Genomic DNA, 16262 nt, shown 5'->3' with positions numbered 1-16262 from the left:
GCCCTGGGGGGCTCGGCACCACCAGCTCCGGGAGCTGCAGCCCCGTCCTGTCCCCGGGGCTCGTGAACACACCACGGTCTGGCGGCCTTAAGAGCAGGCCTGGGAGGCTCCCACAGCAGCTCGCCCGCCGGGTAGGCCGTTCTCGGGGTCAGGGCTCCCAGCTGTGCCCTGGAGCTGATTCCCAGGGAGGCCCTCCTGAGTTGGCACTGCTGCCGAGTTGTCCCTGGGGCCTCTGAGCGCCGGGCCCAGGCGCTGGGCTGGGCCCTCCAAGGCCTGGGGAAGCGAGGCCGCTGACCTGCGTGTCCATGTCTGCCCAGTCCTCCAGGATCGACGACCAGCGCTGCCCGCCACCGGACGTGCTGCCCCGGGGCCCCACCATGCCCGACGAGGACTTCTTCAGCCTCATCCAGAGGGTCCAGGCCAAGCGGATGGACGAGCAGCGGGTGGACCTCACTGGGAGCCCGGAGCAGGAGGTGGGCGGACCCCCCGAGCCCCGGCAGCAGTGCCAGCCCGGCGCCAGCTAAGGCCTCGCACCCACAGCCGGGCCCGCCCCACCCCCGCTCCTGGACCGGGGCGGCGGCCCGGGGGAGCTCACAAATGTCCAGGATGCCCACAGCACCCCCCGTGAAGCCAAATCCTCCCGAGGCCACAGCTGAGGGCAGGCTCTGAGCCACCCAGCCCATCTCACTGAGCCGGACGCTGGGCACGCGGCCCCCGTGGCGTCCCCTCCCCAGGGCAGCAGGCTCGGGCCAGGGCCCACTCCTGTCCTGCGCCGGCCCCTCTCGGTACGGTTCGCAGCTTCCTGCAGGCCTGCCCCGCCCCGCCCCGCCCCGCCCCTGCCCCAGGCCGGGCCTTCAGCATGTCTGCCCCAAAGCCCGGTGCTGTCCAGACCTCCACGCTCCCGCCCTGCCGCCCGCCCGGCCAAATGTGAAAACCCCGCTGACCCCCAACCCCCAAAGGTGTCTCTGAAGCCTCTTCTCTGGGGCCACCAGCGGCACGGGCGTTTCTGTCCTCCTGAAGCCGGCCTCACCCCTGGGGAGGGCCCCCCCCAGCCCCTCTCCCCTCCCAGCCCCTCTCCCCTCCCTCCTACCCGGCCTGGAGGAGGCGGCCAGTCCCCGGAAGCCTGTAGCCTGCCAGGCAGTGGAGGCAGTGGCTCCTACGTGGGGCCCCCAGCCCCACCAGGCACGTGCTCCTGAGCCGGCAGGGTGGGGAGGGAAGGGGGTGAGCTCCACATTCCTCAGCTCCAAGCCCAGGAGCCCAGGAACTGAGCCGCCCAGTTCTGGGAACACCAGCTGGTAGGGGTCTGCACCCTGACCATGCCAGGGTGGGCGGCAGGTGCGAGGGCTCCAGCTCTGTGGCCGTGGTGAGCACCCAGCCCTCAACCCCACCGTGGGGCGAGATGACATCACGCCTTCTCCCGTGGGGTGAGTCAGCCCTCGGGATTGGGCAGGAGACAGGCCTCTGGGGAGACCGTGGCCGGTGCCCTCGCCCAGAACCCCCCCTCTCAGCCCGCCTCCTGTAGGGCCCACCTCCAGCTCTCCTGGAGCGTCCCTGGGTCGAGCCGCAGCCCCACGGCCCCCAGGCCGTCGTCCTCTTGCGTGGCGCCTCACCCAGCCCCAGGTCCCGCCCTCTGAGCTTGGGGAGGCCGCTGGGCCCCCGCCCCTCGGTACAGTACAGCCCGGGGCGCTCTGGGCGAAGGGGCCCCTGAGGGCAAGGGTAGGGCGGCAGGTGTGGGGGTCAGAGGTCAGAGCACAGGCTCCTGCTTGGCCGCCCCACACACCCGAATGTGCGTGCGTATTTATTACTCACACGTGTGTTTGCCATGTTGTCAAGGGGTCCTTTCCAACCCGAGAGGTACATTTGTTCTTCTGTTTTTCCTGAAAAAAATAAAGTCTGCCAAGCGAAAGCTGTCGTGTCAGGATGAGGGCTGGCACGGGTGCTGGTGCTTTCAGAGGCCCAGTGACTCCTCCACCTGGGTGAGCAGGCCTGCACCGTGCCAGGGCCTGGGGCCGGGAGCAGCGCCCTCCTGCCGCCCCAGGCTGGCCCTGCCCCCGCCCACCCCGCCCACGGGCTCGGGGGGGCGGGGCCAGGGCTCAGAGGGGCGAAGCGGCAATGCCAGGGACACACAGCCGGAGAGGGTGCTGGCGTAGGAGCCCAAGTGTCCTCCAAAGCCCGCACCTCAGCCCTGAGCCCCACGCTGCCCTCCCAGAGGCGCCCTGGTGCCGAGACGAGGCTGCTGAAGGCGTGGGGTGCAGTGTGGGGCAGCCCCCAGCGGGGCGCAGGGAACCCCAGGCCTCCCTACCGAGCCTGCCATCCTGCAGCCTGTCTTGGGTGAGGTAAAGAAAAGGGAGGGTGGTTGAGAACAAGGCCCATACGGGGAAGGGTAGAGCCCCCAACCCCCCACCCCGGAGAGTTCTCAGTGCTCCGGGAAATATCGCGGGGCACCGTGCCTCTCAGCGGCTCACAGCCAGGCCAGGATGCTAAAGGCTCTGAGAAGTCCTGCAGGAAGAAGTTTGTTTGATGTCCTGGAACCCGGCGTTGCCCATCAAGCTGTCCTCAGAAGACTACACTTGGGGACGTGCTGTCACAGGATCACAGGAGGTTGGCCCAGATACCCTAATCTGACCATTTGGAGAGGGTCCTGGCCAGGAACGAGGGATGGAAGATGGTTGGGGCGGGGGTGGAAAGAGCCAGGGGCACCTTGAGAAGGGACTGGAGATGGACGGCGGCTGGGCGGGGGCCCCACGGGGGGGCACCAGGGTTGGTCAGGAGGCAGGGGAGGATGGGCCGGAGCTTTTCCTGTGGTTTCTGTGGGAAGAAACAGTGAGGCAGGGCCAGCAGGCCTGCTCGGCCGGTGAGAAGGTCTTCAGTGGCTCTGGGTGGAGGGGCTGCCCGAGCCGTCCGGAACCTGCCCCGGGTGCACTCGCCCTGCCGTGTCCAGGAACTGACCAGCTCTCCAGGGTCAGAGGGCCCAGATGTCAAAACGTCAGAAAGCAGACAATAAAAAGATGTGGCGAGCAGCCATGTCAGACCGCCCATGGAAGGAGGGCGTGGCCTGCGTGGCCCTCCTGGGTCCCCGCTCTGCGTTCTCAGCGTCCGGCCAGCTCCCTGGGCCGCCCCACACCCGGTTCCAACCCTGTGGCGGCAACGAGGCCCCGCTGCTCTGGCGTTTCAAGGCCAGCGGGTCCCTCGGGGCCTCCGTGGAGGAGCACGCCCGGGGCTGGCTCGTCCGCCATGACTGACTCCGCAAATGTCCCAGGAGGCTCTGGGCAGGATAATAGGGGGTTGTTCACCACGGGAAGAACGGGGGGTATTCGAGTCGGAGCACGAGCTGCCGGTGCCTGGAGAACAGTGCCGAGGCCCGTGCTGACGGGGGCGGCCGTCAGGAGCTCGGATCCTGCGGGGATCCTGCGAGATCGTGGCCGGTGATCAATGTTGAAGGTCACACAGCCCAGAACGCTTCTGGAAACGAACATGCTTTCATAAAACACAGGAACATCCTGAGAAGGCGGGCAAACGAGGTTGGGAGACAGACTGCACAGCCCCGGGGAGGGGGACACTCCGTGGGGCAGGCGGCCCACCGCCAGGCCCACAGCAGCCCAGCTCCCACTCCGCTGGCCACCATGGCCGCCTGGCCCGCCTGCAGCCACGGTGAGCAGCCCAGCCTGCTGACTTGGCTTGGCCAGTGGCCAAGGGTCAGGGCTGAGGTTGGCACCGGCTCACCAGTGCCATCCAGGGGGCGTCGAGGAGACGGCAGGCGGCACAGAAGGATCTACGGGGCCTCCTTGTGTCTGGCCAGAGGGACAGGACCCCTGGTGGGGCTTGGGGGTGCTGACCCCACTCCCAGGAAGAACAGTGGCTAATGGGCCATCGAGATCGGGGCCCTGGGACTTCCCTGACCGTCAGTGGTCAAGACTCCCCGCTTCCAGCGCAGGGGTCACGGTTTTGATCCCTGGTTGGGGAACTAAGATCCCACATGCCATGTGGCATAGCAAAACAAAAAACAAAAAAACACTGGGGTCCTGACACTTGGGGGCGTGGCGGGGCTGAGCCACCCCGTGCCCGTCCTGAGTCCCATCTTTCCACTTATACTCCTGACGAGGTGGCACCGTGAGCATCTTCATCTGCAGACAGGAAGACGAAGGCTCAGAGGGGCAAAGTGACCTGCCCAAGGCCACACAGCCACAGCCAGGAGGGCCTCAGACTCCACATCCAGCCCCTTCCCACGCAGACGTGGCCAGCAGCCACAGGAGGCCCTGGCCTGCAGCCTGCAGGGGCTTCTTGTGAGTCATTCTGACGCCAGAACCAGGGATGACAGGAGAGCCCCAGGTCCCAGCATCTGCAAGTGATGTTGGTTTATTGATAGGAACAGGCAAGTCCAGCGTGGCTCAGGGCCGGAGCATCCTTGGAGGCACAAGGCGGGTCAGCTGGCCTCTTTGTTGCCAGGGTGGGTGGGATCCTGGTCCTCAGCCCCTTCCATAGCAGTGGTGGATTTGGGGGGCCCCGCAGCCTCTAAAACGAGCTCCAGGGCCCCCTCGCCAGCCACTCGGCGTACCTTCTCCCCTCTGGCCGCCAGGATTTCTTCAATATTCCTGAGAAAGACGGAGGTGCCGTGACACTCCAGGCCCCGAAGCTGTCCCGCATCTTGGTCCCTCGAGGGCACCCCAGGCCAGGCTCGAGCACATGAGTCCCTGTGCTGGTGTGGCATCGGGGCCATGCAGCCAGGAGGCTCCTGACCACTGCCCCCCCCACTGCTCTCCACAAGGTGGTGAGGCTGACCCTGCAGCCCCAGGGCCCTGACCACTCCACCTCACACACACCCCCAAGTCCGGTGCAGTCAACCAACCGGTGTCAGCAGAGGACAAGAAAGCGGCATGCCAGGACCCCTGCCCACAGCGGGCACTCAGTGCATGCTAGGATCCCTGCCCACAGCGGGCACTCAGTGCATGCCAGGATCCCTGCCCCACAGCGGGCACTCAGTGCATGCCAGGATCCCCGCCCACAGCGGGCACTCAGTGCATGCCAGGATCCCCGCCCACAGCGGGCACTCAGTGCATGCCACGATCCCTGCCCCACAGCGGGCACTCAGTGCATGCCACGATCCCTGCCCACAGCGGGCACTCAGTGCATGCTAGGATCCCTGCCCCACAGCGGGCACTCAGTGCATGCCAGGACCCCTGCCCACAGCGGGCACTCAGTGCATGCCAGGATCCCTGCCCCACAGCGGGCACTCAGTGCATGCTAGGACCCCTGCCCACAGCGGGCACTCAGTGCATGCTAGGATCCCTGCCCCACAGCGGGCACTCAGTGCATGCCAGGATCCCTGCCCACAGCGGGCACTCAGTGCATGCTAGGATCCGTGCCCACAGCGGGCACTCAGTGCATGCTAGGATCCCTGCCCACAGCGGGCACTCAGGAAGGAGCGCCTAGTAGGGTGAAGGAACCACAGGGTGAAAGGCAATTTGTTGCCTTTAAGAGTCAGCCTAGTCTGACGCCCTCATTTTAGGGCAGGCCCGCGGCCCTGACATGTAACCAGGTCCTACCTGCCCCCACAGGCTGTCAGTGAGGGCAGAAGTCAGGCAGTGAACCAGGCTGAAGGAGCTGATCTAGGGTGGAAGATTTAGCAAATCAAAACATGTTCCAATCTCGAGCATACTTTTACTGAAAAGTTACTTGTGTTTTATCTGAATTTCAAATTTAACTACATCTCTTGTATTGATAAGGAAGCTGGGCTGGAGATGTGGGCTCTGTAATCCTCACTAGAAGGACGGTGCCCCAGGGAGGTTGGGTGGGGCTCCAGACTCAGGATGGACCAGGCCAGCACTGGAATATAGACCTCTGTCCCCAACCCTTCCCAGGTAGCCTCACCTCTTCCCATACAGGTCCGAGAACCAGCCCAGGTTGTCGGCGATGATGTGGTGGTTCTGGCAGCCGGGGCAGGTCACAATGACCACACCCTGGTGATAGGCGAGCTTGGAGATGTGCTTGGAGGACCTGGTCCCACAGACCTGGTGGAGACTAGGAGGTGAAGCCCTGCTCCCGCCCCGCCCTTCCCAGAAGGACCCGCCCCCTCCCCCCGTGATACCCCCACCACTCCTGGAAGGCCCCGCCCCCCGGGCTAGCCACACCCCCGCATGCCCCCCGCCCTCTCCCAGAAGGATACGCCCCTCGAATGATAGCCCCACCCCTCTTCTGGAAGGCCCCGCCCCCTGAGGACAACCTCACACTTCCTCGCCGTCCCGCAGCGCCGTCCTGCGCCAGGCGCAGGTGTGGGCCCGGGCCCGGCCCCGCCCCCGCCACGTGCCCACCTTGCAGGTGTAGACGAGCTGGTAGTGCGCCGGCCCGGGTCCCGGCTCGGAGCTCAAGCGTCGCCAGCCCCAACCCCAGGCCCACCTTCTCTCCGCGGCCTCCAGGCGGGCCCCGCGCCCCCACAGCCACCTCAGGCCGGGCCCCCGGGGCCGCGCGCAGCTCAACAGTATCGGCAAGAGGCCCAGCGCCGCCCGCACCATGCCGCCCGCCGGCCGCCCCGCGCAGCCGAGACCGCCCCGCCCCGCCCCGCGGAGGCCACACCGCCGCCGTCTCGGAAGCGGGCGCGCGAGGGAAGCGGCCCTGCTCGGCTTCCGTCCCGGCGGCGGGCCGCGCTCGGCTACCCCCTGGCGGCAGGCGTTGCGCGCTGGCCGGCGCGGGGTCGGAGGGTGCGCGCGGCAGCAAGACCGTCGGAGGCGGTGGTGTCCGGACTGCGGTCGTTTATTGACGGGGATGCATTTTTAACACTGCAGCACGCGCGTGCATCACACAGAGATAGAACAAGCCCGTGCTCGCCAAGGAAGAGGCGGCCTAGCGAGGCAGCTCCCAGGTGGCGCCGTGTCCTCCTCCCACGACGCGCGGCTGGACGGAGGGGCCGGCTAGGAGCCCTCGGTGTCGGTGTTGTCGCTGCCCGTGGTATTCTCCCAGTCCACCTCCCCCTGCCTCGCGCCGTGCTGCATCTTCCTGAGGGCCCGCTTCCTGCGGGAGACCCAGGCGGCGCAGGTGGGCGCAGGTGTGCGCGGGGCCACCGCTCCCTAGCCTCCCTCGCCCTCCGCCCACGCGGGCCCACCTCCGGTAGTTCTCGAAGCTCTCCTTGAGACGCCGCCGCCCCTTCTCCTTCTCGGGGGGCTCCCCGCCGCTCAGGCCTGCGTCCTGCTGGAGGGGCGAGGCTCAGGCTCCGGCCAGCGCCCGCGTGGGCCCCACCCTCGCCCCTGGGGCTGCGCACTGGGGGCCGGGCGGGCGGGACGCGCTTTCTCTCAGATGACAGGACTGGCCTGGGACGCACGCACAGCCAGCAGGGATGCGCTCCAGGCCAGTGTTCCTTCTACTACAGTGTCCGGTGCGGCCCCCTTGCCGTCGGGCTCCGTGCAGTGGACAGTGAGGCCGAGTTCCCACTCAGGTTAACGCTGCGCCCCATCCACAAGATGGGCCCGCCCCCTGCCCCCTCTCCCGCTGCTTCGTCCAAGAAGGGAGGGGGCTCAGCTTCACATTCCAAAACCCACACCCCAGGAGCCCATGGGCAGAGACCTTGTGATCACCCCCCAGGCGTCCAGGTAGAGGAACCACTCTCCCCGTTCGTTCGTTATCATTCACACTGAGACCCACACCAGGGGCCTCTCAGGGCTCCAGGGACCCCAGGCAGCCTTACCTTGGGGGTCAGTGAGAGCCGCTCCTTCTGCAGAGCCACAAAGGGCTGCTCAGGGCTCTCCCCGATGGCCGGGCCGCCTGCAAGGGAGTGTGTACCTTTTGGTCCTGCCTACCTGCCAGGATCGTGCTCGCCAGCACTTCTACCCCCTAGCCCGGGCCAGTCCTGTGCCACCTTCTGGGTCCTTATTGGACCCCACGAGCATTCCCATTGTATAGACATGGGGACTGGGGCTCAGAGACCTCACTTCCCACTCCTGGCTCCCGGAGCAGATGCTGCGCCTCGTCCCTGGGCGGGGGCCAGGGCTGGGGCACTGCAGCGTTGGGAGCAGAACACTGCAGGCTGCTGGGCTCCCTCCACAGCTGCCAGGGCCTGGATGGGCCCAGGGCTCAGGACCCACAGGAAAAGTGCTCGGATGGGCTGGCTCCCCTAAACTGTCCACGATGGGCGACTGTGGCTTCCAGGTCTTGGGGATGCTGTGGCGGGAAAGGCCCAGGCCCAGGCCTTCCCCTCCTCCTTGGCCTCTGACCCTGAAGCCTGCGTCACCTCCCGCAAGGGGCCACATCAGCCCTGGGTTGGGGCTCCCAGGACGGCTGGGCCAACAGCCTTCCCCTCCCGTTGACTGCCTGCGGGTCCTGCCCGCTTGTCCCCACGTGGGGGCTCACTGGCCTCAAGTTCATGTCTTTGGGCAGCAGCAGAGAGACCAACCACTTACTTCTCCATTTGCTGCCTCTTCCTCTTTCAGCGCCCCTCAAGAAGCTGGGGTCAGGCCTGACGCTGAGGAAGTCCATCTGGCTTCACACACTACCTCTGCGGTGGCGCCCCCGCCACCACCCATCCTCCCAAACTCCCGTCTGACACCCACCTTCAGAGCCAGCCCCTTGTCATCCCCGCTGGGCCATCTCCCTGCCACTCGCTGTCCTGTGCCCAGGCAGGCAGAAGGATCCCGCCCCTGCCACCTAAAGGCCCCAGTCACCCTGAGCTGTCCCTCCTTCCCTGCTCTGTTCCACTTCCTGGCAGGGGCTACCTCCCCAGCTCCCTGCTCTGGAGGGCGGGGTGCCTCCACTCTGCAATCCCGGGGCCTGAGTGGGCTGCGATGGCCAGGCGTGTTCTCAAGGTGGGAGATGGGATGTGGACCTGCAAGCCTGGGCCCCGGGTTCCAATGGGGCTCTTGTTTGCTGGCTGGGGAACCTTGGGGGTTGCTTATCCCTCTGGGCCTCAGTGTGCCCATCTGTGAAGTGGGGCTGTGGAGGTCTATGGGCCAGGGCTGGGGCACGTGTCCCCAGGTGCCGGCGTCATGCGGTGTGCGTGCTGAAGGTCGGGACGGGTGCCCGCTTGCGGCCAGAAGGAGGCCTTAGCCAGATCCTCCGGGACAGGCCGCTCGCCTCCTCACCTTTGTCTGAGAGCTGGGCGTCCTCCTCTAGGTCCTGGGGGAGCGAGAGCTTCCCAAGAGAGAAGGGCAACTGGTTAGACGACCAGTCTGCCAGGACTGGACCTGACCCTCAGTGCTGCCCACCCACTGCTGCGCTCCCCACTGCCGTCACCCCCTGTGCCGGCTTCTCAGGGAGGGACCTACGCTGCCCAGCCAGGCGTTGGGAGGATGGCCGGTGGTGGGCTGAGCTCCCAGAGCTTCTGAGGGACCCAGTGGGACTGTGGTCCGGCAGAGGCTGTGGCCGGGAGTCCGGGGTGAGGCTGGCCCTGGGCCCGCCCCCAGAGTCACGCTCACCTCCTGGGAGTTCCTCGGTGAGCCGTCCTCTAGGTCGGAGCTCTGTGGTCACAGAAGAGGGGTCGGTCAGCAGGCTGTGGGGAGACCGAGCCACTAGAGGGCACGGGGTGGGGTCCCAGGCCAGCCCACCCTCCAGGCCATGGCTGGGCCTGGCCCCTGGCCAGAACGCCCCTCCCCGCCCCTCCCCACACCCTGCCAGGCCCTGAGCTATGCCAGCTCTGCAGCCCACCTCCACGAGGGCTCGGTGGGCAGGCAACCTTACAGAGGAGGGAGGGGCTCAGGAACGTCTGGGGACCTGCCAGAGCCAGCGGCAGAGCTGTGGCCAAGCCAGGCCAGGCCCAGGCCCCTTGGTGGCTCCTCCTCTGGGGTCTGCAGTCTCTAGGGACACACCTGCCCCCATGTGGCCACACCCCCAGAGCCCCACCATGGCAGAGCCATGGCTCTCTCTGACTGAGGGACACCGTAAAGGCCCCGGGGGAGGCCCACCAGGACGGACGTGTCCAGCTGCTGCCACCGGAGGCGGCCCTCGGCCGCCAGCAGCTGGCCCTCGCGCTGGAACAGCTGCAGCTGCAGCTCATCCGCTGTCTCGCTCAGCTCGCGGACCTGCTTCCGCAGCGCGTCCTTGTCCTGCAGGCTGCGGGCGTGCTGTGCGTGCAGCTCCTCCCGCGTCACGATGGCCTGTGGGGCAGCGCAGGGCAGGGCAGGGCAGGCGCGGCCCGTCTCCCTGCCCCCCCGCAACCCCCCGGTCTTTCATTTCCCCTCCCAGCTCTCTCACTTCTCAGCACAGCCCGCCTTATTTCTAGCAGTGCTCCTGGGATAATTTCCAGCAACATGGCCGGGGACGGGGCGGGGGCCAGCGCTGGCCTCTTCCCCTTTCTTAACCGAGGATGTCACTCGTGTTTTGGGGGTTGTAAATGCAATACAGGCTCAGAATGGAAAGTGTGGACAGCTCAGAAAATATAAAGAAGATAATACCCCTGAGAATAGCCCCTGCTGACCCTGCAGGGTCTTCAAGTCCTGCTCTCTGGGCACATTCAGCCGTGTTCACGTGCCCACACGTGCGCTTCGGACTTCCTGGGTACAGCTTGATACCAAGAACACGATTGTTGACAGCCATGTAACATTCTTTAAGACGAACACCCCATGCTTTATCAAGCCAGTCCCCCACGGCGGGGGCACTGAGGTCAGCCCAGGCCAGCCCACGACCCACAGTGACAGGCCCAGGAGGCTGCGGCTGCGAGGCACACTTGTAGGAAGCCAGCCTCGCGTCCAGCAATGATCCAGGAGCTAACACACACCCCTGCCTCCATCGACCCCGACAGCCAGGGCTGGATTAGTAACAGGACATCCTGAATTTCTGTGCCAGCTTCCAACTCGGGACCCACCAGAGAAAACCCTGCCACTCACCTCGGCGGCCAGGTGCCAGCGTCCCTGGGCGGGTGGCCTGCCCGGGGTGCCACCGGAGGCTGCGCGCCCCTGCTGGCCATGCACGAGGCAGAGGGGGGCTCTGCTCGGGCAGCTCCAGGAAGGAGCTGTCCTGTCAGGTGAGCTGTGCCCATTTCACACCTGCTGCCCCAGACCGCACTGCTGCCCACGGCCTTGAGGGAAGCACGCATCTGCCGGGCTTTCTCTGCGTTTCTGTTATTCCCATGAGAGGGCTTTCTAGAAGTGAGTTTGCCGGGGAAAAGGAATCTACCTCTTCAGGCTCCTATACAGACTGCCAATCACCCTCCAGAAAGTGACTGAAGTGACAGCTGTAGCTGATCAGAAACGACCCCGAGCCGTGACAGGAAAGTGATGGGAAACGAAGAAGCAGGTGCAGCCCTGCGCTGGGGCGCTGCCTCCCCACCCAGAAGAGTGCAGCCGGCCAAGGCGCCCGTGGCATTTTAAGCGAAAGAAGTCTTTGCAAAACGAGTGAGAAAGCTTCCACTCTTATAAAACAAAAATGAAACTACAAGTACGCTGAAAAAAGGCTGGCAGGTACAGCAGAAGGTGGAGCGAGGACTTCCTGGCAGCAGGTGGGGCAGAGGTGGAGGAAGGGGATGAACTCATTAGCGTTCACGTTTCTAAACGAGCATGAACTGCTTTTGTCCCTGCTCCCTGAAAACCCACGGTGACAACTGCATCCCTGAGAGGCCACTGCGTCCGGGGAGGGCTGCGCGGCCCCTACCTGGTCCCGCTCGATGGCGACCTCCTCCATCTGCTGCAGGATGGCCTCGATGCGGTCCTTGTACATCTTGGAGTCCTTCCGCAGGGCCAGGCACTGCAGCTCGAACATCTCCTTCTCCTCTGTGCACTGCGGGAGATGGCAGTCAGCTGAACCGCCTGTGGCCCCGCCGGCCCAGAGCTCCAGACCGAAGCTGGGCCCCGACGTGCCCAGGGAGCGCGGGCGCCAGGTGAGGCGGAAGGCCAGCCCTCGCCTCCAGGCGGGGGGGAAGGAGGGACGTGGAGCCCCGCTCAGTCGGCCCAGGGCGCACCCCCCACCTGCCCGCCGCGTACCCGGGTGCGCAGGGCCTCGGCCTGGCGCAGGTCCTTGCGCAGGGAGAAGATGGTGGCGGTCTGTTCCTGGAGGTCCCTCTGCGCCTGCCGCCAATCCTCCTCCAGCACCTGGATGTAGGGGCTGCTCTGGTCTGGCTTCCCCTCCTGTGGGTGCGAAGGGAGAGGGCGGCAGCACAGCAGGGCTGGGAGGCCCAGGCCGGCCCCCCGGCGCCCGCCCCGCCGGCTCGACCCCCGGGGCCCCACCTGGACGGAGGCCTGCAGCTCCTGCACCCGCGCCTGCAGCAGCGCCTTCTCCTGCTGCAGCTCCCACAGCAGCTCGTGGCTGGGCCGCTGCTCCATGGCGTGCTTGAGCTTCAGCGTGTGTCTGCGCTCCACCGAGCACTCGTCCTCTGCCTTCATGAGGCTGTGCTTGAGCCTGTCGATCTGCGGGACCGGCTGTCAGCACCAGCCCAGGACCCCGGCGCCCGCCACCCACCCCAGGAGCCCCGCCGCGCAGGGCACCTCCAGCTGCAGGTCGCGGTTGCGCATGAGCGCGGCGCCCCGCTCCTCGCTCTGCCGGGCCAGGCGCAGGGCCAGGTCGTAGTTCTCGTCCTTGCAGCGCTGGAGCTCGCGGCCGCCCACCTCGCAGGCCTCCTTGAGCCTCTGCACGCGCTCCCGGTGCTGGCGCAGCAGGCTGTCCTTCACCCTCAGCTCCTTCACGAGGTCATCCTTGGAGCCCAGCCGTGCCGTCAGGTCCTGCACCTTCTTCTGCAGCTTCATCACTTCGCTCATCAGCAGCTGCATCAGGCCCGACTCCCCGGATGCGTCTGCGAACCAAGAGGGCGTCACATGACGCATGGTACACCTGGTCCCTCCCCGGCCTCCGCTTGAGGACCAGGGGCTCCAGGGGAGCCCGGCCAAGGGGTCAGTTCCCAGTTGCGGCTGCCCCCCGTCCCGGAGGTGAACTCACCTCCCAGCCCTGTCGCCACCCCCTACTCCCAGGGCAGGGCAGGGCAGGGCAGCCCAGGGCCTGGGTATCCATCCCTCTTTGTCTAATCCTGATTGAGAGGCAGGGGACGCGACTCGGGGCCGCCTCACAGGCTGCTGGGGCGAGCAGGCCTGGCCTCTCGGGCATGGCTTTAGCGGGGTCACATGATCTTCTGGGCAGGAGGGGCTCTGAGCCAAGAATCAGCCTGTGCACCCCACCTCCCACCTGCTCCCCACTCCGGAGTTCGGGTCCCCCTTTCCTCCAGCCTCTGCTCCCTCCACGAGCGTTAGGAGGAGAGCGGGATGGGAGTGACACTCAGCCCGGGCCCAAAGCTGGCACCCTTCCCACACACGGCTCGCTCCCTTCCTTTCATACGCGATTTATCCATGAGGGGACCAGGTGGGGAGGGGACCGCCGGCTGTAACCCACACCATCCCCCGCCCCTCCATCCGGGCCCTGTGCCTCCAGGCCCGTGTCCCGTTCCTCACCGATGATCATGGAGAAGACGCGGGTGGGCTCTTTGCCCGTGACCTTCCTGTACAGCTGCGGGTAGTAGAGCTCCAGGCTCTCTAGGAACGCCACGTAGCCCTTGTGGCCAGTCCGCTGCAGGATGTCCAGGAGCACACCTGCGACCCAGAGGACGCGTGTGGGCACGGAAGGCTGCAGAACCCCAAGAGGCTGCAGTGGCGGGGGTCTGGACGGCTCTCCCAGGGCCTCAGCTGTGCCTGAAGCACCACAGCTGCGGGCAGACGGGGCGGGGGGCCTCCGGGGGACGGGGGTGGGGGATGGGCACCGACCCACTTTCCGCTTGCGGATGACCAGGCTGGGGTCGCTGAGCACCTGCTCTTCGTCATCGGGGTTCAGGACCTTGCACTGGCGCAGGTAGGGCGTGATGCGGGCGGGGTCGATGATGGAGATGAGCTTCACACGGAAGCCCTCCAGGGCGCTCCAGCACTCGTCCTCGTTCTCGTAGTCGGACATGGCGTAGTCGGGGCAGGCGGCTGGGAGGGATGCCGTGGCTGAGCAGCAGGCATTGCCGGGAGCCAGGCCTGCGCCTCGCCCGCCAGGGCTCTGGGCAGAGCCAGACCAGGAACCCAGCCCAGGGGCGTCCAGGAGAGGGGCCACCAAGAGAGGGAGAAGCCCCCGCTCCCTCCCATCGGCTCGCCCGGCATCGCCCTTCACGGCCCTGCTCCCGCCCCTCTGGCCGCCCTGGGCTTTTTCTCTCCCTGGGTCACCCCAATAAGCATGGGGAACGGCGTGGAGATGCTCCAGGGTCAGGTGGCATCTAGGAGAACACGCTCCCCTGCACTACGGCCCTCCTTTGGCCCTGTCCCCCCAGAGCACCCCAAAGTGCTGCGGGGCAGGCGGGAGGCTGCCCCCTACCCATGGAGCTGTTTGCGCCACCTACCAGCACAACCTCCCTGGCACACGGGGGAGGGATCCCAGCCCCAGCCCCCGAGGCGCCAGGCTGTGCTGGCGGGACTGCCTCCTTCCTCGCGGGGCAGTGCCTGCTCACATCCAGTCCCATCCCCTCCTCTCCTTCCGCAGCTGGTGACGCAACAGTCACCTAGCAGCTTCCGGGCCGGCCTGCTCCGGGTCAGGCTCAGTGACAGGGTGCCCTCCAGGAAGGGTGACTGTGGATGGCCCACGGTGGAGGGAGAGCCAGGGGCCCGGGCGCACTGGGAGGGGTGGTTGTGTCGCCCGGGGCTGGCCTGGAACGCAGCTCCGTGCCTCCTCCAGCCTCTGGGACACCAGCCGTCCAGGCTCCTCCTGTCTACCTCCCAGGCGAGGCCTGCTCTTGGCCGCACTCTTGGGGACTGTCAGGCCAGCTCTCCGACAGGGGACCACCTACACTGGAACCGCCCGCCGCTATTCCCTTCTACACTACCAGTGGGGGAACCACTCTCTCCAGGGCCAGGCTGAGCCGGGAGCAGCCATGTGGTGGCCTCCTCCCAGCGGTGGGGACGGAGACCCTGACCCCGCCGTCGCAGGCTGAGCCTTTGACCTGTGTGGGAAACACCGGCTTCCAGCCCAAAGGGACTGGGCCACCCTCCTAGAGACGCGGCTGGCAGCAGGTTCGCGCTGCCCTGTCAGCCCGCCCACCCAGCAACAGACAAAGCATTGAATGAAAACACCAGCAACTTGGGGTCTTTGGAGTGTCTGGCCCGGTCCCCGCCTTCCTAGCCTGATGTCCACGCGTCCCACACCTGACAATGCCCTGCTGCTAATTCCAGTGAAACGACCAGCAGGTACCGGGTGGCTGTGAAGGGGACAGGGCAGCAGAGCGAGGCCACCTGATGCCCTCCTGGGGTATTTACTCCAGACCCCGCTCCCTGCCCCAAGCCTGAGCTGGGCCACAGCGGCTTCCCAACCATCTGAAGCAAGGGCACCAGGCCGGCCTACCTCGGGGTCCTCCTGGGGCACCTAGCCGGACACCGGTCAGCCTGGGCCACCCGATTCAGTGTGTGGCAGGACTGATGGGCTGCCGGGACAGAGGGCGGGCGGGGCCAGAGGAAAGCCGTGCACTTCCTGATGGGTCCGCTTAACCCCACAGAGGCCCGGCTGTCCTCCCGCAGGGGACCATCTCCGCGCTGCCTTCTGATTCGCCCAAGCAGGGCGGCCCCAGGAGGCGGGGACAGGGAAGTGGAAGCTGCCGGCTCCCGAGGAAAGCGGCTCCTGCTTGGAGCCCCCTGCGCCGCGCCCCCCCGCCCCCGGCGCCTCCCCGCCGGCCAGCCCCGTGCCAGGGCCCCGGAGCCTGCCCTGGAGGCCCAGCCCCGACCCTGCAGAGTGGGAGCGCGAGCCGTGGCTCTGCCAGTGTTGGACGAGGCCAAGCCACCGTCCCGTCCATTCTGGTTCCATAAGGACTGCAGCGTGCTGTCCAAAGAGAGCATGGGGCTGGTGGGGGGGGCAGGGCTGCAGGCCCTAAGCCTAACCCCCAGCCCATGGTGCAGCTGGCTCAGCCAGCTTCCTGGGAGCAGCCCCTCCCCACCAGGACACACGGGACAGCGACAGCAAGGCCCCACGGGAATCCCCAGGCCACCGCCCCACCAGAGTGGCCTCACTGGTTGAACTGAGAGCTGCCACCTGCCAGGTTGAGCAACAGCTCCGGGAAGGGGCTGCGGCTGGGTGGGCAGGGGCCTGACCAGCACTGCTGGCTCCCTTCCTGTAGGGTCCTGAGCCCCTCAGCCCCAGGGTTTTTCTCTGCCTCCTGGGCCCATGGTGGTCAGTAGGCTAAACCCCGGGAATCCTGGCACCACCAGGCGCTGCTGAGTGGCCGGGCCTCCCCGCAGGCCTCCAGGAGGCCCGAGGTCACCCTCCAGGCATGACCCTCCAGGCACAGGCAGGCCCCCAGCCCCCTGGGGGAGCCACGTTCTGGGGGATCCTGCCCCGGACTGGAG

At 66.7% G+C, this 16262-nt stretch overlaps 3 protein-coding genes across 7 annotated transcripts in view; 1 reads left to right on the top strand and 2 right to left on the bottom strand.

The window, feature by feature from the left end:
• GPSM1 (G protein signaling modulator 1) overlaps window positions 1-619 on the top strand; it is a gene marked incomplete at its 5' end in the record, with an annotated part of 28964 nt that extends 28345 nt beyond the window's left edge. For all 5 annotated transcript variants that reach the window (XM_082843625.1, XM_082843624.1, XM_082843623.1 and 2 more), the window contains one exon: window positions 318-619. In XM_082843625.1, the coding sequence (XP_082699751.1) occupies window positions 318-524 (207 nt within the window). In that variant the 3' untranslated portion in view covers window positions 525-619. The remainder of the gene's footprint in view (window positions 1-317) is intronic.
• Window positions 620-4356: 3737 nt separating this feature from the next.
• On the bottom strand, window positions 4357-6536 carry DNLZ (DNL-type zinc finger). The gene is made up of 3 exons (XM_082843322.1): window positions 6309-6536; window positions 5869-6008; window positions 4357-4592 (listed from the first exon to the last, which is right to left on the bottom strand). The coding sequence occupies exons 1-3, from the start codon at window positions 6507-6509 to the stop codon at window positions 4424-4426; spliced, it is 510 nt and encodes a 169-aa protein (XP_082699448.1). The 5' UTR covers window positions 6510-6536; the 3' UTR covers window positions 4357-4423.
• Window positions 6537-6825: 289 nt separating this feature from the next.
• On the bottom strand, window positions 6826-15341 carry CARD9 (caspase recruitment domain family member 9). Its single transcript, XM_082842690.1, has 13 exons — window positions 15268-15341; window positions 13662-13865; window positions 13353-13490; window positions 12399-12703; window positions 12141-12320; window positions 11898-12041; window positions 11569-11694; window positions 9885-10076; window positions 9399-9440; window positions 9066-9114; window positions 7676-7752; window positions 7097-7179; window positions 6826-7005 (listed from the first exon to the last, which is right to left on the bottom strand). Exons 2-13 carry the CDS (start codon window positions 13843-13845, stop codon window positions 6906-6908), a joined length of 1620 nt encoding a protein of 539 aa, XP_082698816.1. The 5' UTR covers window positions 13846-13865; window positions 15268-15341; the 3' UTR covers window positions 6826-6905.
• Between the last annotated feature and the right edge of the window lie 921 nt (window positions 15342-16262).

This window comes from Leucopleurus acutus, assembly GCF_964270905.1.
Source record: "Leucopleurus acutus genome assembly, chromosome: 7".
In the NCBI taxonomy this organism is placed as follows: Eukaryota; Metazoa; Chordata; class Mammalia; order Artiodactyla; family Delphinidae; genus Leucopleurus; species Leucopleurus acutus.
Note: the sequence above shows the minus strand (reverse complement) of the source record. Positions and strands in the feature narration are given on the sequence as shown.

Excerpts from the sequence above, each read along its gene's own strand:
- CARD9 (XM_082842690.1), bottom strand. The coding sequence starts at position 13,845 with ATGTCCGACTACGAGAACGAGGACGAGTGCTGGAGCGCCCTGGAGGGC. Across the intron at positions 10,077-11,568 it reads TCGCCATCGAGCGGGACCAG|GCCATCGTGACGCGGGAGGA; the intron begins GTAGGGGCCGCG and ends GCTGCCCCACAG. Across the intron at positions 7,006-7,096 it reads AGCTTCGAGAACTACCGGAG|GAAGCGGGCCCTCAGGAAGA; the intron begins GTGGGCCCGCGT and ends GGTCTCCCGCAG.
- DNLZ (XM_082843322.1), bottom strand. The coding sequence starts at position 6,509 with ATGGTGCGGGCGGCGCTGGGCCTCTTGCCGATACTGTTGAGCTGCGCG. Across the intron at positions 6,009-6,308 it reads AGCTCGTCTACACCTGCAAG|GTCTGTGGGACCAGGTCCTC; the intron begins GTGGGCACGTGG and ends AGTCTCCACCAG. Across the intron at positions 4,593-5,868 it reads TCGGACCTGTATGGGAAGAG|GAATATTGAAGAAATCCTGG; the intron begins GTGAGGCTACCT and ends CGTCTTTCTCAG.